This window comes from Mus caroli, unplaced genomic scaffold (assembly GCF_978045245.1).
Source record: "Mus caroli unplaced genomic scaffold, Mus_caroli_1 scaffold_6, whole genome shotgun sequence".
NCBI classification, from domain to species: Eukaryota; Metazoa; Chordata; class Mammalia; order Rodentia; family Muridae; genus Mus; species Mus caroli.
In genome coordinates, this window is record NW_028227261.1 from 107,649,994 (window position 1) to 107,675,557 (window position 25,564).

The following is a 25,564-nucleotide window of genomic DNA, read 5'->3' on the forward strand; positions in this document are numbered from 1 at the left end:
CATCTGATTAATTATTTCTTCTTCTTCTTCTCCTCCTCTTCCTCCTCTTCTTCCTTCTTCTTCTTCTTCTTCAGAATTGTCCACATTATCTGATTATTTCTTCTTCTTCTTCTTCTTCTTCTTCTTCTTCTTCTTCTTCTTCTTCTTCTTCTTCAGAATTGTCCACATTATCTGATTATTTCTTCTTCTTCTTCTTCTTCTTCTTCTTCTTCTTCTTCTTCTTCTTCTTCTTCAGAATTGTCCACATTATTTGATTATTTCTTCCTCCTCCTCCTCTTCTTCCTCTTCCTTTTCTTCCTCCTCTTCCTCCCCCTCTTCTTCCCCTTCCCCATCATCATCATCATCATCATCATGATGTCTGATTATTATTGCCTTAATGTGGATCAGGCTGGTTCTAACCTTGAGAGCCTCCTCTACTTCCCCAGTGCTGGGATTTGGGTGTGCACCATCACACCCATCAACTCCTGTTTATCTTGATGGGCAGGATACTTAACCTAATCATGATGGTTAATTAACAGTTTAACAGATTCAAAGGACTTTCTTGTATAAAAGTTGGTGAAAGGACCTTGAAGTCAGCCCAGAGGATGGGGGAGGGGGGAACTGCTTCTGAATCTGGCAAAGAGAGCAGCAGGTGTCTCTGCAGAAGTGATTTTAAAAAAAAATAACTTATTTTATATATGTGAGCACACTGTCACCGTCTTCAGACACACCAGAAGAGGGCACCGGATCCCATTACAGATGGTTGTGAGCCACCATGTGGGTGCTGGGAATTAAACTCAGGACCTCTGGAAGAGCAGCTAGTGTTCATAACTGCTGAGCCATCTCTCCACCCCCCTCCCCCGTAGGAATGGTTTTTAAGGAGAAAACAGGGAATCTGTGCTAGGGTGAGTTAGTTGGTGAGTCCTGATTGGACAGATTAGCCAGTATAGCCAAATAATGAGTTTTGATTGCTAGACCTGGGCATTTTCATAGTTGAAACTGGGTATCTTGGTCAGGCACAAGGAAGTAGCCAAATGAGCTAACAGACCTTGCTTGGTGGCTAGCTTTTGGAATGTGAGTGATATAACGGCTTAGCAAGAAAGAGAGAGAAGGAAGGAGGGCAAACCCCGCCGGCAGCTGTGTGCGGTGCCTGGGTCTGTTAGAGTCCTTCCGTTGGCAGGGCAAAAAGAGTTGGGGTTTGCGGTCCAAGCACTCCAGCTTTGACACTTTGTAGTTGAGATGCTTTGGGCTGTCTTTTTGTGCTTCAGTTTGCCATGAGCGCTGTTTTCTAATTACCGTTTCATCGGTGTGTTTTACCTGCACCACTGTCTGTGTGCCATGCATGCCTGGTGCCCTCAGAAGCAAGAGGAGGGAGGGCATGAGAGCCCTTCGAAGTGGAGTTACAGGCAGTTGTCAGCAGCCAGAGAGGTGCTGGGAACTGAACATGGAGCCTCTGGAAGAGCGGCCAGTGTTCTCATTGCAGAGCCATCTCTCTGGCCCCAACAGGTGCTGCTTTGAGCGTATTAGTACGATACACACCTTACTGTTCTGTGAGCCCAAGGTAGGAGGTACCTCCGTGAGGAGAGGATTAGAATTCACACATGCCTGTTCGCCAGGGCCTGGACACTTTTTAAGTCTCCTCACAGGAGACTCCACTGCACTGGGGTTGAGATGCTCTGAGCTGTCTGCTCCCTGGTCCGGGTGGAGGCTCAGGGTCAGAGACCAGTGTAGGGAGACTTCGTTGAGGGTCAGTTTGTGGGTCCCTTGGTCTCTCTGTCCCTCAACTCAGGGTGACCTGTGCATGGCCACTCTCCTTTCTTATGCTCCTCTTAGAATCCGTGGACAGTGCTCCAGATACCCACAGTGCCTGCCTAAGTGGACTCAACACTCATCTTGTTGTGCGTTCCAACATCTGTCCATGAGGCAAGCCGAAGAGACCCTGTGCCAGCACTTGGAGACAATGGCTTCCTATGGTTTAAGTAGAACCGTAGTTCCTATTTGCAAAAATAGATTATTCTTTTCTTCCCCCTCTCCAGTAGTGGGGATGAACTCAGGGCTTGTACTTGGCAGGCAAGCATGCTATCACAGACTTACCACCTTGGCCCTTAAAGCAGAGTCTCAGCTGAACTGCCCAGGCTGTCCTTGAACTTACTATGTAGCTCCAGCAGGTCTAATTGCCCTACATCAGCCCTGCCCGCATCATCGGGTCCAGCTAACAGTGGCGTTTCTTGAGCACCCATTTTGTGTCCAGCACCGTGCTTACTGCTTTAAATGGATTCATTCCTTCAGTCCACCCAAAACCTTCGGAAGTATGTATCATTGTTGACCCCCCTCTAGAGACAAGGAATTGAGGTCCAGAGAAGCTATGTAACCTGTCCACAGCCACAAGGCGAGTTGAGTGACAGAGTCAGATTCACAGACTGATGGATGGCCGGAGAGCTGTGAATCCAGCAACTGACAACTCCTCTCGGGCACTGGTAGTGATTCTGAGCAGGGGACAGCATGGTGAGGCTGTCTAGCCACACCTTGGCCCGTTTACCTTTCACCCACTTCTCTCTTTACCCCACTCATGCCAGGTGCTCTGAGTGGCAGGATCGTGTGCCAGCTCTCAAAGCACAGGTGTTAATTGCTGAAATTAATTGTCAGCCTCAGCACCTGCTCAGAAGCCCCCAGCAGCCCCGTTTTCAGTAATTACCTATTAGAAAATGAACACACGCAAAATTATCTAGGGCGCCGTTGGATCATTTTATATTTTTCAGCCTAATTGAATGCTCTCTAGGGCTACCTGGGAGTTCAGAAAACATTGCAAAATTCAGTATTTCTGCTCAAATTCAGTCCCTTTGCTTCCCCTGTAGGAACCGGGCAGGCTGGAGGGGCTGTGATTTGAAATTCTTGGGGACGGTTTGGGTCCTGTCACTTTCAAATTGAGATTAATTGCTCTCTGCTCCACTCTGCTGCCTCCTTATCTGTGAAGTGGGAGGCACTGTGTACATCTCCGGATTTCAAATGAGATAAGAATCTGAAAGTACCTTGTAATCTGCAGCTAGAGATTATACTAGAGTTTGTTTTGTGCTCCCAAAACCGGTGGGAGCTTTTAACTATACTGCAGTGGCGGTCAAAGCAGCCCCTGGTTGCCTTCTATCTCTCAGACCTCCCTTCCCTGTCATCAATGCAGTGTGTTCATTTATCAGTTCATGAGACCGAATGAACATATTGAACCCTAACATGGGCCATCTCCTGTGCAAGTGACCAGGGAAGTCCCCTAACCCTGTCCTTAGTTACAATCAGGTAGGCAAGAAACAGTTTTTGAAAGAGGGCTCAGGTTTAGACAGAGAGAAGCTGCAGACTTGGGGGGTCCTCAGATGGGAGCCCAGGAAACTGCTCAGAGTTGGCGAGATGGGAGCGGGCCCTGAGCAGCACAGAGGCACAGCACCCTGCTTGGCAGGACCCTGTGAGTCACACTCATGATGGAGTGCGTGGAAGGAGGGTAGGAAGGTGCAGAACGGGGCTGGGAAATAACAGCGATGTAGGCAGCCCTCCTGGCTGTGGGCAGGTGGGAGGGACCTGGAGGGTTAGGTGTGGGGGGGCTCTGGAGGACAGCAGGGAAGGGGATGGAGGCTGGAGGGGGCTTGAGTTTGCAGTTTCTGCATGGGAGTGTGTTTCCTCACTCACCTCTCTGCTCCAGAGTAGAGGCCCCCATCCTGCCCTGGGCTGGGGGACCAGGTCGCCAGGTTCTCATTTGCACACTGCAGGAGGCAGCCTGGTGTGTCAAGGTTCACAGCCCAGAAGGTATTTTATATTCAGCTGCAGCCTCAGACCAGAGTTCAGCCCTGGCCCTGCCTCCTTCAGGGAAGGAAGCCCTGAGCTTTCGCTGAAGCACAAAATCCACTTCCACAAAGGAGGGCCAACTCAGCCTCCAAACCTGACCCCTGCACTGTCGTCTTCTGACACCCACTTCCCTGGATTTGTCTTTGTGTCTGTCCCCTTAGCCAGGAGGAACCTTCTCTAGCTTGGACACTCTCCGTTCAGAGACCTCACACCTTAAAACATAACTCTGCCCACTGAGAAGCGGCATCTGTCCTCCCCCTGGAGTCCGGGAGTTGGCAGGAGCCTGTCTGTCTTCTCTGGGCCCTGAAGACAGCCATAGCTGGAGCTTCTTTGAGAAGGATGGGACTACACCAGGTTCATAGTCACCTGCAGTAAACATTCCTGCCAGCAGGTGGCAGTAGGACTCTGTGGAGGTGCCAGAGTCCTTTTGCCCAGGGCAGCTGCCATACTGGGATGTGCAGGCGGTGGTGGGGGCTGAGGAGGGTAGACATGAATCACCACAAAGGGAACAGGAGGGGATCAGCACTGGCAGAGACAGGCCATAACTCAGAGTACAGAAAACTCAGATGTGGAGGGCAGAGTGGTATAGGCAGATGGATCTGACCTCAGTGTGTGTATGTGTGCCTGTGTGTGTGTGTTTTTTTAAATTTTAGATCGTTTTCTTTTGTTTTATGTGTATGCTGTTTTGCCTGCATGTCTGTGCACGTAAATGTCTGGTACCCCCTGAGTTCGGAAGACAACTTCAAATACCCTGGATCTAGAATTGTAAGCCACCAAGTAGGTACTGGGAATCACATCTAGGGCCTCTGCAAGAGCAACAAGTGTTCCTGACTGCTGAGCTGTCTCTGCAGACCCCCACCTTGTTTTCTTGACAGTCTCTCATGGGCCTGGAGCACGGAGAGCAGGTGGGCAGGTTATACCGACCCACTTGTTTTCACGCCTCCACTGCTGGGATTATGTACGCACACTACCGTGTCCATTTATTTTCCGTGTGTGTACACATATATGCATGTGTGCATGTCTATGGGTACATGTGTGAACACATGTATGGTGACTTGAAGCCTGTGTAAGGAGTTTTCCTTGATGGCGTTCCACACCAGGCTGAGGTCATCCCTTCTGAACAGCCCCTGTGCCTGCAGTAGTTGACATTAGTGAGGGTCATCAGAAGTGCTCGATTGTCAGCGTTTTCTGTTTGGTGTCAACAACCCCCATCTTCCCGGCAGGTGTGGGCATGTGAGCGTGGCACACCTCCTTTTGGATCATGGAGCCGATGTCAACGCTCAGAATCGGCTGGGTGCCAGCGTGCTCACCGTGGCTTCTCGGGGTGGCCACCTGGGTGTGGTGAAGCTGCTGCTAGAGGCGGGAGCCATTGTGGACCACCACACCCCTTCTGGAGAGTCCCCAGCAATGGGAGGCAGCGGGGATGAACTGCTGGGCATCACAGCCCTGATGGCCGCTGTTCAGCATGGACACGAGGCCGTGGTACGTCTGCTGATGGAGTGGGGTGCGGACCCCAACCACACAGCCCGGACTGTGGGCTGGAGCCCTCTGATGCTGGCAGCCCTCCTTGGGAAGCTGAGTGTGGTGCAGCAGCTGGTGGAGAAGGGAGCTAACCCTGACCACCTCGGTGTGCTGGAGAAGACCGCCTTCGAGGTTGCTCTTGACCGCAAGTACAGGGATCTTGCTGAATACCTGGACCCACTGACCACTGTCAGGCCAAAAACAGGTCAGGCCAACCCCCTCCCCCGCCACTGCCCCAGTCACTCCCCACTCCCTCCCCCCACCCTCCCACCACTTCCCCCAAAAGTCACTCCCCACCAACACCCTGGTCCCTGCTGTGGCTTTACAGAGAGGATTGTTTAGGTTGCACAAGCCAAGGCTTGCCAAACTAAAAATGTGTGCAGAAGGAGTACATGCAGGCCATGAGCTTTGAGCTACACAGTACCTATGAATGCCGGTTACACACAGGCCTTACACATTTCCCAACATGACCAGGTACTGCTGGGAGTAGAGCCTGTGAACTTGTACAGTGAGGCCTTTTCTCTCTACCTGACCTTCCTCCCTCAGCTGGCTCTGATGTAAGTGGTCCAAGGATCCCTCTAGAACAGAGGCCAGCAACGTTTTCTCTGTAAAAGTCCAGGTAATGAAGATTTAGGCTTCCTGGGCTATGTAGGTGCTGACCAGTGATTATTGGCCCTTGTTAGAGTGAGAGCAGCCGCATTTAGAATGTAAGTGAGTGAGTGTGGCCTTGTGCTGAGTGCAGAGACAAACTTGGGACAGCAAGCCTAGGTTTGTAGCCCCTGTTCTGGAAGGTGCTGGCCACCAGTCCCTGGGGACCAGGTCACTCGTAGTGAGTGTGCAGTGGTTCCCTTACGAGTCTGGGTTTTCCTGGCAGTCTCGTGTTTGCTTGCTGCTGTTTTTAGGGTTGTTCTTAGAGGAGCAGTCACACAGCACGTTGCATTTTGGAACCTCTGCTCAACGGTGTCACACACAGCCTGAGCACCGAGCAAAGTGGGTGACAAGTGCTGACTCTGCCAGACCCGGCTTGAGCTTCTCTTTGCCCACTCAGGGTGGGCCATGTGACCACTGTCGGTGTCACTGTCGGTGTTGGCTTCCTGGGGATCCTAGTATCAGGTTTCATGAAGTATAGATGCATTTCTCTTGCCAGGCTCTTGTGACAGTTGTACTTTGAAGTGTCTGTCCCTGGTGCGTAGCTCCCAACAGTGGAAGTTCAGTTTCTCTGCTAGTGTGGGATGCCTGCTATGTTCCAGGTACCCTTCAAAGCACCTGACATGTGCCAGCGAACAGTTGAGAGCCAGATCCCTACCCTGGAGGGCAGTGGCCTCGGTAGGGGAAGGCAGGTTATAAGTAGGAAATAAATGACCATGTGGGAGAGGTTGGTGCTGTGAGTGAGAACAGCAGATGAGAACGAGGTGAAGAGAGCCAGACTGACTGTGCCAGGCATTGTGAGACGGCAGGGATGGCCACCCAGGGAAGATAACCACAAGTGGACCTCAGAAGTCCTGCAAGTGCGCTAACCACCAGGGGACCACCACAGCCGTGAAGGCTGCACGATTGATTGCCATACCAAAGGTCCTTAAGTCATCAGCAGTACAGACACACACACACACACACACACACACACCCCATTCTTTCCTGGAAATGCAGGAAATCCACCCATACAAGATCTTGACCTTTCTGTGTTCTTTTTCGTCCCAACCAAAGCTGCCCGGTGACTGTAACATTCTTCTGTCTCATGCTGTGCAGAGGTTGGGTCAGGTGTCCTCTCCTTGGGATGTGGTGGAGTCCCTGGACAACACCACTGAAGCCCAGAATAAAGAAAGGCCCAGCCCAGCAGTGCGGGTTATCAGTGCAAATAGCTGTCCTAGCATCAAGAGCCAGGCTGGACTGTTTAGTGACTCATGTTACCAGGTGGCTGTCTAGCATCCAGCAATAAGATTGGTGACATTCCTGTCCCTCAAAAACCACCGGCCTCAGCAAACGGAGCTCATAAGCAATTCGAAGGCACTTACAATTCTACAGATTTTATTTTATTTATATGGGTATGTTGCCTGTATGAATGTCTGTGTACTGCATGTGGGCCTGGTGCCCCAGGAGGCCAGAAGAGGGCACCAGAGCCCCTGCAACGAGTCACCATGTGGGTACTGGACATCACCTGGGTCCTCTGGGAGAGTGGCCAGTGCTTTTAACTGCTGGACATCTCTCCAGCCCCCCGAGGTGCTTTTTCGGTGACTACGATATGGCTCCATGTGTTGATATTTCACAGGCAAAATTATCCCTGTTCTTCCGTGTCCCTGGCTGTAGTTGATACTGAGAGTCACGGTATCACTCCATGTTACAGCTTGGCTGGGACGGCTGCTGGAGGCCAGTTAGCACAGTGGTACCCTGATAGGCTCCACGATTCTGAAGCACCTCCTTCCTACATCACCTGCTGCTCCTTGGGACAACTCCGTGGCACAGATGCTGATGTCAGTGGGGCAGCGGTGCAGAAACGTGCGTTCTGGCTCACATGGGGCTCACTGCTCCTCCCAGCCAGCCGAGAGCCATGGGCGTCCCTCATGGAGTTCACTAAGGCGCAGGAGCCCTGCCTGTGCTGCTCAGCATGCTCACTGGCTTTAGGGAATGCCTGTTTCCTGTTCGTGGATGACTGCTGGGCCTGGTGCGGCGGGGCAGAGGCTTGCATTGGTGGACAGGGAGTTGCTGCACCAGGCCAAGGGTCAGAGCCCAGTGTGAACATGTCTGATGGACAGTTGGCCTGACAATTGTCCACAGACTGGCGGGGCACCCGACTCAAGTGCCTGGGAAGAAAGAAAAGGTGCTTTTCTGGGGTGGGGTGGGGGGCACAGCCATTACTTCCAGAGCTCAGTGATCCAGTGTCACAGGGCTCTCTGACCTTGTACTTAATTAGTTGTAGTTAGATTTTAGAAGTTAAACAGTTTCTTTTTCAAATTCTTACAGAATGAACTTTTTCCAAGACCATACCTTTTTTTTTTTATTAACCTAGGTAAATACATCCCACAGTTTGCAGTGTTTTCAAAAGCCTGGGGTAACAGCTGCCCAGAAAGGCTGTCACATAGTCAGTCCCCTGCTCTGAGCTTCTGCCCCATGACTTACAAGGACTTGCTCTTTAGACCCTGTGCTCTGACCCGATGTGGCTTTAGAGTTCTGTTAAACTTCTCTTCCATTAATTCTGGAAATCTCTGTTTACCCAGATGAGGAGAAGAGGCGACCAGATATTTTCCATGCCCTGAAGATGGGTAAGTGCTTCAAGGGGCTTTTCTGGATGTTGAAGAGCCCAAGCCCCGCCCTCCAGCCCGATTCCCACACTAATTCAAAGGCACAAGGAATCTGATAAAGAAATGCAGTTTTCTTGTTTGCTTTCATTTAGAAGTAATTTCTTAACTTTCGTGATGTTCTAATTCACTCTCACCAGGGAAGGGTGGGCCCTGGAGGCCTCTAATTTATTAGAGTGTTCTACCCACAGACTCTGGAACACTCTAGAACACTTCTAGAACATTCTCCCAGGTCCCTACTGAATCACCAGCTAGATGTGCCTGGCTCTTTCTGCGAGCCTCAGTTTTGCTATGACAGAAGGGCTCTTTAGCTCAGAGTTTCTATGTGTGTGTGTGTGTGTGTGTGTGTGAGTGTATGAGAGAGCGAGGCGCTGGTGTGGCATGCCATCCTGCAGAGGTTGGCCTCACCATTGCTCACCTTCCTTTCTTACCTTCCCCCCTGAGAAGGTTTTCCATAGTGTTCTGCTTCATACACCAGGCTACTGCAAGCTGCTGGCATTCTCCTGTCTCCTAGGAGCACTGAGATTACAAACACTTAATGCTACATGCCGTGTCTATCTTTTATGTGGGGTCCTGGAGATTCAAACTCAAGTCCTCAAGCTTGCATGGGTAGCACTTTTACCTACTGACCCATCTCCCACGCTCCAGGGTTCCCTCTTGCTAGAGACACCACCTTCAGGCAGCCCTCCCGGATTCCTGCTTACCATCTAAACCTGTATTTTTCCCTCTTCAGGCCTGTGGCCCTTCCTCACTCTCCCTATGCTCTGAGACACAGATAGCACTTGTGTTTGTTCATATGCTGATCTCCGTCTGTCACAGATAGAGGGATCTGAGTAGCGGTCCCCATGACCACAGCAGAGGCAGAGTGAGAGACAACTGAATAAATGACCTTGTGGGGCCAGGGGCTATGTGTCACCTGTGTGTCACCTGGACTCCTGCCGTTTGTAGGGAACTTCCAGCTGGTGAAGGAGATTGCTGATGAAGACCCCAACCACGTGAACCTGGTCAACGGGGACGGGGCGACCCCACTGATGCTGGCTGCTGTCACGGGGCACTTGCCCCTGGTACAGCTGCTGGTGGAGAAGCACGCAGACATGGACAAGCAGGACAGCGTGCATGGCTGGACGGCCCTCATGCAGGCCACCTACCACGGGTCCGTGTCTCCCACACGAGGCCTAGCAAGTGCTCTAGTTGGCAATGGGTTTCTGACACAAGATGCAACTTGTAGCCAGCCCAGGGCTGTGAGGACATCAAGACCTGCAAAAAGATAGAATGGATGTGGGTTTTATTCAGCCAGCCTCTGTCTCCATCTGGGATACTTGCTACCCTGCCCTTGAGTTTCCCCATGGCTGTGTAAACGCACACAGCAGGTGCATCTTAGGCAGAATGATCATTTCTCATTTATTTCCAGCTGATCTGTTATTGGTTCATTTGGCGTTTCACATGGCAGTTCAGAGACCTCCATTAAGCATCCCCTTCACGATATGAGCAGTGGCCACAAATATCACCTTAGACTCTGACAGTCATCTTGACCTTCCCCTTTAAAGTAATGTGATCATCCCAGCCAGGTGGGCTGTCACCCTTCTGCAGGCCCCTCTGGGGTCATCTTATAGCCACTAAATGTTCCCCTTAGGGGTTTTCCTCTTGTCTGGTTCAACTGGCCATATCACACTCCTGCATTAGTTATCTTATCTGATGAACCTCAAATCCTTGACTTTGCTAGAAAGTTGTGGAAGGAAGGTCCTGTCCACCGAGAGGTAGGTGTGGTGGCTGAGCACTTTCGGGGCAGAGGCCCCGGTTTTTATTGTCATTAGGGAGGAACAGTAGGAAGGACTGATAGAAAGCACATTTGCCCCTGACCTGCTGAGTGGTGGGGCATGATTGGCTATGTCCCGCTTAAACACTGGAAGACCGTGTTCCCTGGTTAATGTTGGCAGGCTCGTTGTCCGGGAACATAGCCACACTTTCCCTGTCCCTTGCTGGACTAGCCAGTTTTGTGTCACTCCTAACAAAATGCCCAAGGCAGTTACTTTATAAAGAAAAGGTTTATTCTGGTTCATGGGTCTCCAGGTTGTTGTTCAAGATGGAGCGGTCCCAAGACTTCCAACCTCTGGTGAAAGGATCCAAGGCATAGGCAGAGGGCAAGTGTCCAAGAAAGTGCTTAATCCAGGAGGCAAAGCCAGAGGCCCAACCTCCCCTTTCGGGGGTCACATCCACAATGACCAGTAGGCCCTACCCCTAGTGGGCCACAGCACCTTCCTGTGAACAAGCCTTTGCTTGTGAGTTGTAGGGTGATCAGCACCCAATGAGACTAGCTTAACTGCCTGCCTCTTTGTTCCCCAGAAATAAAGAAATTGTCAAGTATCTGCTAAATCAAGGGGCTGATGTTGCTCTTCGAGCCAAAAATGGGTACACGGCCTTTGACCTGGTGATGCTGCTGAATGATCCTGGTGAGTGAGCTGCAGATAGGCTGCCACACCCTTGGGTCACCTGGGTACCCGTGGGAGCACGGCCTCCCTTCATTGTATGAAGCCTGTGCTGATTTGTAGAAAAGTCAGTCTCAGGGATCAAGGGCACACCCCATGCCCTCGGGACTATGCCAGCCTTCTTCTGGCACTAGTGATCCCAGCATTGTTGAAGAGAGAGAGGGCAGGCAAGGGCATATGACTTTGCAGGCTGTTAGGACCTAGAGCCATTCTGTGGTCACAGCCAGAGATACTAAGTGACTTTGCAGGCAATATTAAGGGCCTCTGACAGGGAAAGCGGAGTGGAGAAGGAGGCCCGCTCTATGCCATGGCCAGACTGCAGGCCAGCGGTCCTTTAATAGCATGTCTGCCCTGATTCTCTGGGTGGTTGTTGGTCCTGCCGTTCTCTCTGTGCCTCTCCTGCTCCGGCTGGCCCTAAAAAGGGTTGGGTCTCTCTGACATGTCACTCTCTTGATTATCCTAAAGGTTCAGTCTAGAGATGGAGGAGCTCAGAGGCCTCCTGAGTCTTAGGCTTTGAGCCTGAGCTGGGATCCCAGCCCCATGTTGTAGGAATGGAGGCTTTGTAAAAACTACACTTGCTTTGTATGTGTCATGTGCACATGAGGTCAGAGGATGACTTGTTAGTTTCCTACTTCCACCGCGTGGGTTTGGGGCTTTTACTCAGCTTGTCAGCCTTGGGAGTATCTCTACACCTAGCTTCCTCCTCCCCCTTCCCCCTTCTCCTCTCCCTCCTCCCCTTTTCTCCTCCCCCTTCCCCTCCTCCCCCTTTACCTTCTATCCCTCCTCCCCTTTCCCCTCCCCCTTCCCCCTCCTCCCCCTTTCCCTTCTATCCCTCCTCCCCTTTCCCCTCCCCCTCCTCCCCCTTTCCCCTCCTCCTCTCCCTCCTCCCCCTTTCCCCTCCTCCTCCCCATCCTCTCCCCTCCCCTCCCATCTCATCTCCCCTCCCCCTCTGTCTCCCCTCCTCCTCCTCCCTCTTTTTTTCCCCAAGGTAGGGTCTCACTGTGTTCTTCTGGCTGACTTTAAACTCAGCCTCCTGACTTCTGGGATTATGGGTATTGCCACACCCATTCTTAGTGCTTTAGAGATTGTTTTATGATTAGAAAAAAAAATGTTTGTAGAGTGATTTGAACCCGGCATGGACGACTGTGCACCACATACATGCAATACCCATGAAGGCCAGATAGGACATTGGATCCCCCAAAACTAGAGCTACAGCCTGCTATGAACCCAGCAGTTAACACTCTTAAATTTAGCACAGACCTACCTGCTATTGAATGCTTAGAGTTGGGGCTTTCTCCGCCTTTCTTGTTTACTGCTTTATCCTAAGGGCATTGGAAAGATGGACAGGTAGAGGGGTGTCAGGTGAGTCCAGGTGCTCCACAGCACAGGGTCCGCTCTGGGGGTCTGACCCATGCGTCCCTCACCGTGCATGGGTGCCTTCCCAAGCCCAGCAGCTGAGTGCTCTCTTCCCAGTTTTGTCCAGCATGCTTTCTAAAACAACCTAGTTGAGTTCACAGTAGTAATAGTGCATTTAAAACAATTTTATTTGCATTTAGTTTATGGTGAGTTTTCTCCAATGCCCAAAGTGCAGTTCTGCTGGGATGTGGTTTGCTGTAGTGCAGCTTCCTCTCTAGGGACAGCTGCTTTTCAGTGAGGCCATGTCAGAGAGGCGCGGGAGTTTACCCGTGGTCAGGTTCAACCTGACCCTGAGAGCTTCAACTGTGCCTTGTGGAAGCTTGGTTACCTGGAGATGTTCAGTGAATGGAGACTCTACACCTAAACCCTGTTAAGTTCAGCATCGCCCTCTGAGGTAGCCCGGGTGGGAAAAGTGAGCACTGTGGGGGGGCCGCCGAAACAGTCCTCAGCCTCACCTTTTGGCCTGCGCATTCCTACACAGCTCCCCCATTACAGCCACTGAAGTGACACAAACTGATTCTTTAAAGACATCCTTGAGGTGCCTGCTGGCTTTCCAGATAGGCATATCTCTGACGGCCGTGGCAGTTTCACAGATGCCATTAAAGTGAGCACGAAGACCTGACCCTCTTGATTTGCATGATTTCGTAGGGTTTTCTGGGTCGAGAGACTACTGAACCATTTTCACAGGTTGCCCAAGGCGCTTGCAGGAAGAGCTAATGTGATTTAGAACGCTCTTAAGCACACCCTGAAGGCCAGCACCTTGAGCTCCTGAGGAATCCTCAAGACACATTTATGTGCTGGGGTTAATGTCACCTCCTTGTGAGCCATACAGAGGGACTGTAATTTACGTGACACTACCCAGAATAGGAACTGCTGTGGTCTGGCTGAGGTCCCATGCCTTTCAATACCCTGCCTTCTGGGAGGGAGGGGGCCTTTAAGAACATCAGATGGAGAGAAGTGGGGAGGCTGAACTCCTCAAGGGAGCCTGCTTTGCTGTTGCAGGGCTGAGTTCTAAGGCTGATAAGGGTTGACTTGGTCCTCTCCCCAGGGACAGGAAGCTGTATTCACAGGTCGGGCGCTGCTTTTTGTGCCCACAGACACTGAACTTGTTCGACTGCTGGCGTCAGTGTGCATGCAGGTGAATAAAGACCGAGGTCGACCCAGCCAACGACCACCCCTGCCCCACTCGAAGGCCAGGCAACCCTGGAGCATCCCCATGCTGCCCGACGACAAGGGAGGCCTGAAGGTTTGAAAGGGCTGGGGGCGGGGGGCTGTTGCTCCCTGTTGCTAGGGCTAGATTGGTTTTGAAGAGGCGATGTCAGCATGACTAGCCGTAAAGCTGGGGAGCTCGTAGGAAATGAGGGGACCTGAGGAGACTGGGGTGATCCCATTAGCTGCTTTGCAAGAATTTAGGGCCTAGAATTGCTCCCCTCAACTTTAGAACAAGCCAGGAATCAAGATAGTGGTGTAGAACCCAAGTTTATAAATGGAGAGGTTTTTTTTTTTTTTTTTTTAATCCTGCAGCATATAGACCTGAGCTAGACAAACCACACATGCATGGCAGCGCTGGGCCTGTGGCTCTGTTTTTACCTGTGGGACGCTGTTCTCTGACCCCACACAGCAGCTGCTTCTGGAGAAGCTGAGAACACAGAGATGATGTTTGATGCCTTCTATCTGACTGCCACTCAGGGTCCCTGCAGCCCTCTGCTGCTTCCTGCAAGTGCCAGAGTCTCTTGGTGTCTCTCACTTTTCTTGCCCCACCCTGCTTGTTTAGAGCCAAACTTTATTCCCGAGAGACAGACACCTGGCACTGCCTCGTGTACCAACTCCCCCCTGGGGTCATTCTGCTCTGGCCTGCCTTTCTCTGTGGCTTGTCCAAGATGGTCTTACAATGCTGTCTCCTGTGGCCATCACCCCATCTCACCACTTTGTGTGTTGATGGGAGGGAGCTGCTCAGGATGTTGGCTGTAGGCCTGGTTCTACACTCAGCCCTGGAAGGAGACTGGCTGTAGCCACAGATGGCTTAGGTTCTAGTTCTGTCAACATCTCTAGTACAGGTGGAGGGGGGCTGTGCAGGGAGTGGTATCAGGCTTTTGGAGCTACCCACTGCGGCCTCTGCCTGTCTCTGGCTCATGGTAAGACCCCAAGCAGCCAGCTCCTTGCCCTGTTCCTTGTTTCTCTGTGTTACGGCATCGAGGAGATGAGGGGTGGCCTGGAAAGGCTGGGGAAGGATCTGGTGAATAGTGTGCTCTTTTGGGAGGGGTGCAGTGGCTGCTTGGCACCCGGGAATGGGGACGCTGGATGGAGCTTGTCCCAGGGCCTGTCCCTGGGTCTGTCCTATTGTCGGCTACAGTTGACTCCTGTCTGTTCCCTCCCACACAGTCCTGGTGGAGCCGGATGTCCAACAGGTTCCGAAAGCTCAAACTCATGCAGACACTGCCACGTGGGCTGGCTGCCAACCAACCATTGCCTTTCTCTGACGAGCCTGAGCTAGCGCTGGACTCCACCATGCGGGCACCCCCCCAGGACAGGACTAGCCACCTTGGGCCTCCTGAAGCAGCCCATGCAACCAAAGACAGTGGTGAGAAGAGCTGCACCCGGGGTGGGTGCCAACGGGATCACCAAGGCCCAGGCTCCACCTGCTGAACTCTAGCAGGCCATGAGATGAGACACAGGACCAGCAGCTGGTCTGGAAGACACTAGAATAGGCACATGCCATGCTGATTGTAATAGAGTGGTCAGCAGTAACCTGCAGAGGAGCTCTGAGGTCTGGTTCTTCACTTCCTACTAAGAACTACAGGCCAGGCACGGCCTTTGATGGTTGGTGTCTTCACCATCCAGTGTGATTGACTTGTGGTACTAAAAGGGTCTTGAAACACAGGGAGTTCTCACAGTAAGGTGGTGAGCCTCACACCACTGGGGGCATTTAGCTGACCAAAGGACCTTGCCAGGTTGCTGAAGGATTTCCAGACTGGCAGGAAAACAGATTTGATAAGATCCCTCCTGGCAATCAGATTCCCGTCCTGGATCGACCCCTTTGGTACTACTGTTAGAGACAGACTATTGAGTGGGCATGCTACTATCTGACCCAGCAAGGCAGAGGCTGGAAACATACTCTGAGAGGACTTTAAATGCCTCCCATCTGTCAGTATATTGAACACCAATTGTTATTAAATATTTACGTCCCCAGGAGAGCTGGATTTCCAGGATGTGGGGACCCCAGCACCACTCTGCAGGCTGTGGTCACAGGGAGGCCATTTCAGGAAGCTGTTGTTTGTTCTGCAGGTCCTGGGAACCCAAGAAGAGAGAAGGAAGATGTGTTACTGACAACCATGGTGAGTGGGTGCCTAAAAGCATGAAAGGCAAGAGAGGTTGTGTCCGGCCCATGGCCCCTCAGCAGAACAGAGGTTTCTGTACTGGTTACTAATGCCCTGTCTGTTACACTCGGCATGACTGCTGGACCCTGGCAGCTTGATTCTGAGGAGGAAGGGTGTGAGTGTTTGCCACAGGTAGAGGGATGGTCAGATGGGTACCATCCAGTGGAGCACTGGCTTCTATGGATCAGAGCAGATGCCAGCCCTGAACTGCGAATGAAGCCTTGTGAAGACTTGGAGTCTCATACAACCCACAGTGGCCCCACAGTTGCTGTGTAGCCAAGGGTGACTTAACATCTAGTCCTCCTGCTTCTGTCAACCAAGTGCTGGGATGAAGGGGATCCATCATGCCGAGTCACACAGTATCTGGGCCTCGTGTGTGCAACATGCTAGGGAAACACCATTCCAGGGTTTCCTAGGTCCCCAGACCTTAGCACTTACATCCAAGGCCTGGCCATGTGGTAGGAACAAGATGGGAGAAATTGATAGGCAGCCAGCATTAGAGGAAGACTCACCATTCTGGTTAAGTGGGGGAGCTGAGAAAGGAGTGTTTCTAGTCTAGAAGTGCCTCAGTTTCCTGATCTGTAAGCTTAGAATTAGGGTAAGCTAAGAGTATCAGAAGCCCCTGAGGTCATAGTGACACAAATGAGACAGCAGCTTACTCCACAGAGTTGGGGACCTCAGTTCGTCTATTCTCAGGTCTCTATTGATCAACATTACCTCATAGTCCAAGAGGGCTTCCATAGCTCTGGCCGTTACGTCCTGTGTTAGACTTCCCACTGCTAAGTCAGAGCATTTTGAGTACAACTTAAAAGGAAGGTTTGGGGTTTTTGGGTTTTTTTTTTCATTTTGGTTTCTGTGTTTTTTCATTTTGGTTGTTTTTAGCATATGTTCTTGAGGTTCCTGTCTATGATCTCTTGGTTCTGTGGCTGAGGCTCTGTGGTGACACTGAATGTCACATGAAGGAAAACCATTCAGTTTGTGTAGTGAGGAAGAGGGAGGGGATCCCCCATGTCACTTCGGCTCAGGGCAGAAGGCTTCCAGTCGATTCATGTGGCCACAGCACACTGTGCAGACTGGCCCCTGAAATCTGTCCAGGTGACCAGGTTCCTATTAAACACCAGGGATGTCATTGCTAAAGAGATGTGGAAGGTAGATCCTGGTAGAAAAGCTGCCTCTAACTAAGGGGTGGTTATCATCCCAGCGGTAGTTTTGAAGGGAGATTGTCTCCCGGGAGGCCTTCAGCCTAGTGCTGTCTGATCTTGACTGTGTTACCTCACCTCTCTGGGCTTGATGTTCTCCGGTACCAAGACTCTCCTGGTTAGAGCACCTTGGCACTGAGATGCTAATTCTGGCCAGCAGAGGGCAGTATTGTCAAGGACAGGTGAGCCCGAGCAACTCGCCTACCAAGCCTAGGCAGGGTAGTTAGGTACCTAGCTGCCAAGCGAGTGGTCTCTGCCTTTGTCCACACTTTGCCTGGCTGTTGGGTGTAGTTAGGGTCTCCCAAGATGATTAAGATCACACATCCAGAGTGAGTCACGGTGGCATTTTTAGTTTTCATCCTTTGTGGTTTTTTTTCTAAGCATTTTTAGTATCTAGGATTGTAGAATCAGGTTATCCTAAGAACAGCAAATACCTCAGCACTTCCTAAGTGTTCAGCTCTGTGCACATTCTCACCCAACCTCCCCAGAGCTGCGCACCACCAATGTGGCGTTGCCATTTCCCCTCAGCATCTTGGAACTGATTTATTAACAATTTCCCAAGATCTTTTCCATGTCATTAAAACCTTGTTTAGCCACATCATGTTTAATAGCCGTGTGACAGGACATTCCATCACAAAATGACTTCACCCAAGACAGACCCTAGGGAGTTGGGGGGAGGGGCATCTGTAGCTCTTTGTAATTTTAACAGCTCTGTGAACATCCTTATACTGCGGTCTCCTCGGTCTCCTCGGCTTCCTGACACTCCTCAGGCAAAGAATGTGAAAGTCGTTGGAAGTGCCCATCTGTGGTGGGCTGGCTGCCCTGAGTCTCTAGCCCAGCTTTTGTCAGATAGGGGAAGCCTGTCCATTCCAGAGAGGATGATGCCCATTTACAGACTGGCAGACAGAGAAACAGCTTAGCCTGTGAAAAGAAGCCTGGGAGGCTTGCCGCCAGCCCTGGCACTCTTCTGTCCTACTGCTTGTGTGCAGCAGAGGGCACCAGTGGGCTCACTCGGTGGCTCGTGGTGGATGGATAGCTGCGGGGCCCATGGGGCTGTTGGCCCCAGGGTGGATGCTTGCAGCTACTGGTGCAAAGCTGCCCGCCTGCTCGCCTGCCCACCCCCGGGCAGGGTTAGCTGTGGGATGTCTGTCCCTGTGGAGGACCATCTGGCACCGTGTTCAGCCTTCCCTTAATTAAAATAAACGTGGACATTGGAATGCTGCTGCAGACATCCAACAGTCAGTGCGGTGTGGATTGTATACTGACCCCAGTCAGTGTAGGTTCACAGAGTAAAACTATGCCACAGTTGAGGAAATGTCCACAGTGGAGCCATGGCCAGGGCATGGTGGGCGTGAAGGGAGTGTGGTTGGGCTTGCAGCCCCCAGCTTCTGCCCCTTATGCTTATCCCAGCATGGCACATGCTGGCTTTGTGTATCTGCACCTCCTGCTGTATCCCTGGCTCTAGGCATACCTACATTCTGCCCATCCTATGTCTGGAATGTTCTTTGCCCCATCCCCTTTGAACGCTACTTTAGCATCTCTTAGTCTCTGGTTCGCTGTCTCCTGTCCATACCCTCCTCTTGCCACAGTGCCCTGGGTTACTGGAAGGAGAGCCTGCAGTGCTGTCTGGGCTCCCGTTGCCAGTGGAGAAGTGTGCAGAGGCGCCGTCATCTACGGTGCACGGAGCCCGGATCCTTCCCCAGAGAGGGAGCTTCCAGGGCCCATCTAATCCTGGCTCATCTTTTTCAGCTGCGAAACGGAGCGCCCTTCCCCCGGCTCCCCAGTGACAAGCTAAAGGCCGTCATCCCACCCTTCCTGCCCCCGTCCAGCTTTGAGCTGTGGAGCTCTGACAGGTCCCGCACATGTCACAACGGGAAGGCAGACCCCACGAAGACTGCACTACCCCCAAGAGCCAGCAGGGCCCACCCCGTGGGCTGTGTGGGCACAGACGGTGTAAGTCACCCGGTTGCTGGACTGTGATACTGCTCACAGAGATCTGGGTGTGTGGCTAGCAGGGGGACCTCAGACACTAGGACCCAGGGTCACAGCATGTGGTTTAAAGTGTTGCAGGGATGGGTGTGGGGGCAGGGACCTCTGGCTTCTCTCTGGGGAATACGGTGTGAGGATGTACTCTAGCTCTGTCACCTCTCCTTCAGCTGGTGAGGGAAGTGGGACCCAGCCGAAGAAGTGACCTGCGGAATGACTTCCTGACAATCACTGGCCTGGTGGGGGTGGGTGAGAAATGGGGTTCTTGGACTCTAATCAACTATATGCTCAGGACTGTGACCAAGAACACACACTAGGGGGCCACTGTGTGCACTCCTGGTGCTTTTGTGGGAGGACACACTTGTCCCTTTGACCTCAGTAAAATCTCTCACCTGGAGCCATTGGCCAGTTTCTGAGCTGTCAGCAGGCCAGGTGTCTTCGGGTGTGTAGACGGTCTACAGTGTGGTTTCAGTAAGTGGGTAAGTTGTAGACGAGGTCTCAGAACAGGTCTTGCTGCTTTGGTGGCTGAATGGCAGCAGACACCTGGATTTCTACTGTGTTCATGAGGCAGGGCTATCCCAGGGCTGGGCACTCTCAGGTCCTAGTTGAGACAGGAATCCTGGTGTGTGGGGTGAGGTGAGGTAGGACTGTCCGATTAGCAGAGTGTCCCTTGATTTCTTCCCCTGGCTACCTTTTCTGAAAATGTGACTAACCCCAAGGGCCCGGATGTCAGTGCTCAGGATTCATTCCCTCAGCAAGTATTCCTGACCCCTCCTCCATGGAGCCTAGAGCAGCAGGCACAGCGCCTACAAGAGGTATCTGAGCACCCAGAAGACGAATGCGTGTTCTGGGAGCCACGAGGCCACCAAGAAGGCCTCTGGGGTCACCCATTGGTGGCAGAGCATAGGGGTGAGGCCTCGCGCTCTGCTCACCTCAGACTGGATCCTTCCTTACAGTGCTGTGTGTGCTGAAGCAAGTGTGGCTAGGGCTGTGCCCCCGCTGAGGCTCATGGGAGAGGCAGGAGACAAGGACACAACACTTCTGTGGACTCTTCTGGACATACCCTGACTTGTGGCTGCATCTCTTCAGCCCCTGCCTCTGTGGTCACTCAGCCTCTCTTGTCAGAATTGCCCGTGTCCCAAGGAGGCCTGAGATTATATTCAGGGAGCACATAGATGACCCAGGCAAGTTTCTTGTTCTGTTCTGCTCTTCTTTCTTTCTTCCTTTCTTTCTTCCTTCTTTCCTTCCTTCCTTCTTCCTTCCTTCCTTTTTTTTAAAAGAAGATTTTAGTTTTAGTATATGTTTTTGAGTATTTTACTGCATATGTGTACAGTGTTTGCAGAGGCCAGAAGAGAACATCAGATCCTCTGGAACCGGAATTGCAGATCATTGTGAGCCACCATGTGGGTGTTAGGAATCAAACCTGGGTCCCCTGAAGGAGCAGCAGATGCTTCTAACCCCTGAGCTGTCTTTCCAGTGCCATGTTTCTGACCCCTTAAAGTTCTTAGCACAGGCACACCATTGATAAGTATCTCTGAGATGGTGGCACTTGAAAGCATCACAGGTTCTAGAGATGAGGACACTAACCTGTCTTCTGAGGACCGCCATCCAGTCCATTGCAGCCTTTGTTCCTTCTGAGTGCTTCCAATATGCTCAGGCTAGGACCGAGGACAGTGCTTAGAGAGGAGAGCCGGTCTCTCAGTAGCCTACAGGTCGCCAAGGATCAACAGAGTCAGTGGTTAGAGCGAGCTTGCATGCACAGTCTGTGTTCAGGCTACATGGATGTCCAGGTTTCTGGGATAGGGGCAGTGGCATGACAGGGAGCCAAGCCTAGGCTACCTTGGCAGAGACACATGCTTTGAGACCAGAGGACAGGGCATCACTTTAAGGAGTGAGAAGGATGTTGGTGACGGTCCTAAAGGCACAGAGTGACTGCCCAAGAGCCAAGAGAGTCTTGGCACACTGTGGGGGCAGGTCCTCCTGGAGGGGAAATGGCCAGAGCACTGCCACCTGGCGGAACTGAGCTGGACAGGACTCACAGGACATGTTTCAGGCTGAGCAGCAAAGATAGCCTGACAGAGGAAAGCTGGACCTCGGGTACACCTTGCCAAGCTTGGATACACTGTGGCTTCCCCTGGTTTTCAGTGAGGGGCTTCCTTAGCACTTCCCAGAGGGCACTCTGACCTATGAGACTGGTGTCAAGCAGCCAGTGTTGGGACAGTGCTCCACCGCCCAGCTGAGGTAATGGGTTGTTAGCAAATAGGGTTAAGCTCTTTGCCATGGGACCCTGGGGGTCAGTGAGGTGGGCATGGTTGTGCCACTGCGCTGGGTGGTCAGGAAGCAAGGCCCTGTCCTAACTACCTGTTTCACCTTGTCCTCACAGGCTACCAGCAGGCCCGTCAAATTCCCCAGCATCTCCAGAAGCCCCGCGTCCCCCGCCAGCTCTGGGAGCTTTAACCACTCGCCTCACTCCTCAGGGGGTGCCAGTGGCATTGGCGGCATGAGCAGGCTGGGTGGTGAGCTGCATAGCCGCTCAGGTAAGCAGCCACAGGCCACTGGGAAATGGGACAATCCCTGGCCCACCACTTCTGTCCCCTGCTCCATCCATATGCAGCATACAGAATGGCTGTATGCCGCCCACTTCTTGGTGCCACTGGGGATTTTTAATGAGCTGTCCACTCAGAGTTCATCTTTTCTCATTTTCCCAAGGTGAAGCTGGACGGAGAAGGAAGAGGTCAAGTCCATAATGCTTTTCTTGTTTCTTATAAAATGTTATAAGAAATGGAGAAAGATGCAAAGGGGTTTCATGATGCACGCACTTACTGAGGACTGAGCCTCAGGAAATTCCTATTCTGTCACCCATTTGAACAGACTAGGATTCCGAAACTCCAACTGGGGCAGGAGATGTGCCCAGGCTTACCCAGCAGGCTGGAGGCAAGGAAATGTCAAAGCAGGGGCTCCCACAATTCTAGGCCACAGCATACTTACAGGTGCTCTCAAAGATCTCGAGGACGAGCCAAAGACAGCCCTCTGAGAGGGACACACCCACTGCATGCCACTGTGTAAGGCTCACATGCATCAGGGAGAAAAAAGAAAAGAAAAGAAAAAAAAAAAAACTTGCAGATCAGATGAGCCGCAAGGCAAAGGGGGTGAGGGGGACATCAGCGCACTCATGAGGGCTTACTCGTCACTAACGTTTTTGCTGTAACTTTGCAGTGGTTTATTTTGTGCATTTTATGAATATTTATACTCTCCAAATGATTTGTTGAGCGCTGTGCCAGGCACGACGCCGAGCCATTTAAATGGTCCCTGAACAATCCCTTTATGGTATTGTTGCATGCTCCAGGTGAGGGAGCTAGGCTCACCCAGCTCGGAACTTGAACCCAGCCCTGCTGCAGAGCCCTGATGAGCAGGGGTGGGGAGGGGAGGGGTAGGGATGAGTGAGGGCAGGAGGGCCTGCTCTGTAACTGGCACTTCAGGTCCATATGCATTTCTGCTGCCGCTCTATGCACTTTCAGATCTCCCTTGGAGTGGCCACTTCTTAGTGAACTCTGTTTGAGGCTCTCCTATATTCTTGTCCATGCAAATAATGCCTCCTGAAATTAAAAACAACAACTGTTTTTAAATTTATTTTGGGTATGAGCTTTTGTATGTGTGTAGGCACATGTGTAGCACGCCATGAGTGTGGAGGTCAGAGGACAGTCTGCAGGAGTTAGTTCTCTCCTTACTGCTGTGGGTCCCAGGGGTTCCCCTCAGGTCGCTTGGTTTGCCAGTCTCGCGCCTCCCAGGTGATATTTTCAGGCTTGCTCAGTGAGCTCTGTAGCCTGAGCTCCATGGCTGAGTCAGTTGTTTGCCTTTTCAAAAACATAAATGTAGCAGGTGGTAGTGGTGGTGGTGGTAGTGGTGGTGGTGCACACCTTTAATCCCAACACTTGGGAGGCAGAAGCAGAGGTGGAGGGAGAAGCAGGCTGATCTCTGAGTTCTAGGCCAGCCTGATCTACAGAGCAAGTTCTAGGGCAGCCAGGGCTACACAGAGAAACACTGTACTGAAAACAAACAAAAAACCAAAACCAAACCAAAAACAACAACAACAAAAATGTAAATAAACCAACCCCCAACAACAGTTAGTGAGTGTGGTTTGTCGCTAACAAGCTCGCTACTGTTGAGTCATATCCCTCATTCGCTGGTCGCTTTTTATTGTGATTGATTATTGCTAACTTGCTCAGGCAGGCCTTGAACGTGCAGATCTCCTGCCTCAGTCCTCCCCAGTACTTAGTGTGCACCACCACATCCAGCTAGTCAGTACACTCCATCTCCCAGTTCCATGGGAAGTGCTGGCAGGTACCCCTGCAGGCAATAACCAACTGGATTACTCCATGGATACCCATTGCCAGTGGCTTCCTGGGAACAGCCCCAGGAAGTAAGAGTGTGCATGCTTGTGTGTATGTCTGTCCATGTGTATATGTGTCCATGTGTCTGTCCCAACCCTTCTCCAGGTTACAGTATACTCAGAGGAAAATGGCAGTCAGGGTGCAGTTAGAAGCTTAGCGCTCAGTGCTCATAGAGTTCTGTGGCATTAGGGATTTACACACGCTGGCCCTGAAGGCGTGAAGAAAAGCCAGCTCTTGCCTGCCCTGCTTCTCACTATGCCACTTGGCTCTCCCTTGGCCCCGTTGGGCCCTTGTGTAGAACTCTTTCTTACAAGCCTGAACCTTGAAACAGCTCACAATCCACCATGAGGCGGGAAGGACTGACCACAATGCTCACTGCTGTCTCCCCAGGTGGCAGCGTAGACAGTGTCCTGTCCCAGATCGCTGCTCAGAGGAAGAAAGCAGCCGGCTTGTGTGAGCAGAAGCCCCGCCAGCAGTCCAGTCCCGTGGGGCCAGCTACCAGCTCCAGCCCGCCTGAGCTCCCAGCCTCCCTCCCAAGCAGTGGTAGTGGCTCTTCCAGTGGCCCTTCCAGCAGCAAGGTGCTTGGTCTCTGGATGCCTGTGACGCCTGTACAGTGCTTTCCCACATGCAGAGTTGGGATGTCAGGGGTTGGGGGGAGCCTCACATGGCACTGCAGTCATGGCCACTCCTGAACTTCCTGCAGAGGTCTGACTGCCCCTGCAGGCCCCTTGTTCACTCACCTTTTCTCCGTGGCAGGGGTGGGAGGTTGGGGATGGGGTACTGGAAGGGGCTCAGGTGCACACTTGCTGTGGTCCCTGCTGTTCTCTGTTGACAGCGGAGGGTTAACCCCGGGGCCAGGAGCAGCCTGCTGCATTAACCCACAGCTCATTGAGCTACCTCTCATCGTCCTCAGCTCTAGGTCTGCGCCTTAGCAGATGTGTGAGAAATAGTCCGATTCTGCCCGGATACTGCTGTCTCCACAGCTTTCTTATCCCAACTCCCTTGCACAGCAAAACCTCATCCTTTAAGTTCCTTTTATAATTTAGTTCCAGCAGCTTCTCCCCGACGCATTGGGTTTATTTCTGTTATGTTCAGAATTATTTATACGAAGGACCTGTATAATTAAGTTTATTTTAGAGTTCAGCTATAGACTCCTCCAATATCTTGATTCATTTTCTTTATAAGATATAAAAAGTTATATAATTAGTATATTTCTCTTTTCACGTTTTCCACTTGGCCACTCACAGCTACCCGTTAAAATAAGTCTACTAGCTGAGGGCTTCTGAAACAGTTTTCTTCTTTGTTGTCTAAAATGTTCTTTTCTGAGGGTTTCATTAACCGTACTAAGTATCATTTAGTGTTCTGTCACTGATGTTGGAAACAGGCGTGTAAGCTGTTAACTGTTACCACACTACTGCGTGTGTCAACTGTAACAACATGCAGGTATATCCTAATGAGACGAGGTTAGCTGCCAAAAGATGTGTCCCAGAGACAGTCAGTGGAGAATGACCCTGTCCCGGGGTCTCCAGACACTTGGTGTAGAGGTGACTCTCCAGGCCTTCCTGCTGCCCTGACCCTCAGTGTAGGGTCCGGGGAATCAGTTCCTGCCCCCAGAGAGTCTGGCTCAGCCACGACTCTTAGAAACCACTGCCCCAATCAGAGGACAGTGAAATGGCCTCTCTGTTGTGGGCTCTAGGAGTAAGGAGACACAAAGTGCTTTTCAATGGCTCCCTTAGGAAGAATAGAAATTAGTCTTCAAAACTGGAGCCTCCTGGATCTGCATTTTGTCCTTCGTCTTAAAGCAGGAAGCTCACTGCTCTGGTGAGGTATGCATGGGGCCGGCTTCTGACTTGTTCACCAATCATGGAAGCCTGAACCATTGGGAAAGCAGCAAGGATGACTGAGAGCCAGGCGCTCCCTCTGCATCTCTGTAGGAGAGCTCAGCTCCCTCTCTACCCAGAGCTAGGGCTCGCGTGTGCTCACTCCAAACCTTCAGTCAGCAGCTGGATCAGAGCTCCTTTCCTGACCCATGGTTAGTTCTTTTTGTTTGAATTTTTTCAGTCATTTGAGGTTTTTTCCAGGAAATTT

The 25,564-nt window shown here is 51.7% G+C and overlaps 1 protein-coding gene across 6 annotated transcripts in view; it reads left to right on the forward strand.

Moving 5' to 3' along the window:
- The window catches only part of Anks6 (ankyrin repeat and sterile alpha motif domain containing 6), a 42,402-nt gene that overhangs the window by 2,701 nt on the left and 14,137 nt on the right, over window positions 1-25,564 (forward strand). For all 6 annotated transcript variants that reach the window (XR_015047385.1, XR_015047386.1, XR_015047387.1 and 3 more), the window contains exons 2-11: window positions 5,031-5,533; window positions 8,541-8,585; window positions 9,570-9,774; window positions 10,965-11,071; window positions 13,621-13,769; window positions 14,906-15,104; window positions 15,809-15,858; window positions 18,849-19,052; window positions 21,469-21,622; window positions 23,867-24,054. Coding sequence is in view for 3 of the 6 variants with exons in the window: in XM_029475711.2 (XP_029331571.1) it covers window positions 5,031-5,533; window positions 8,541-8,585; window positions 9,570-9,774; window positions 10,965-11,071; window positions 13,621-13,769; window positions 14,906-15,104; window positions 15,809-15,858; window positions 18,849-19,052; window positions 21,469-21,622; window positions 23,867-24,054 (1,804 nt within the window). In the remaining 3 variants the exon portion in view is untranslated. The remainder of the gene's footprint in view (window positions 1-5,030; window positions 5,534-8,540; window positions 8,586-9,569; window positions 9,775-10,964; window positions 11,072-13,620; window positions 13,770-14,905; window positions 15,105-15,808; window positions 15,859-18,848; window positions 19,053-21,468; window positions 21,623-23,866; window positions 24,055-25,564) is intronic.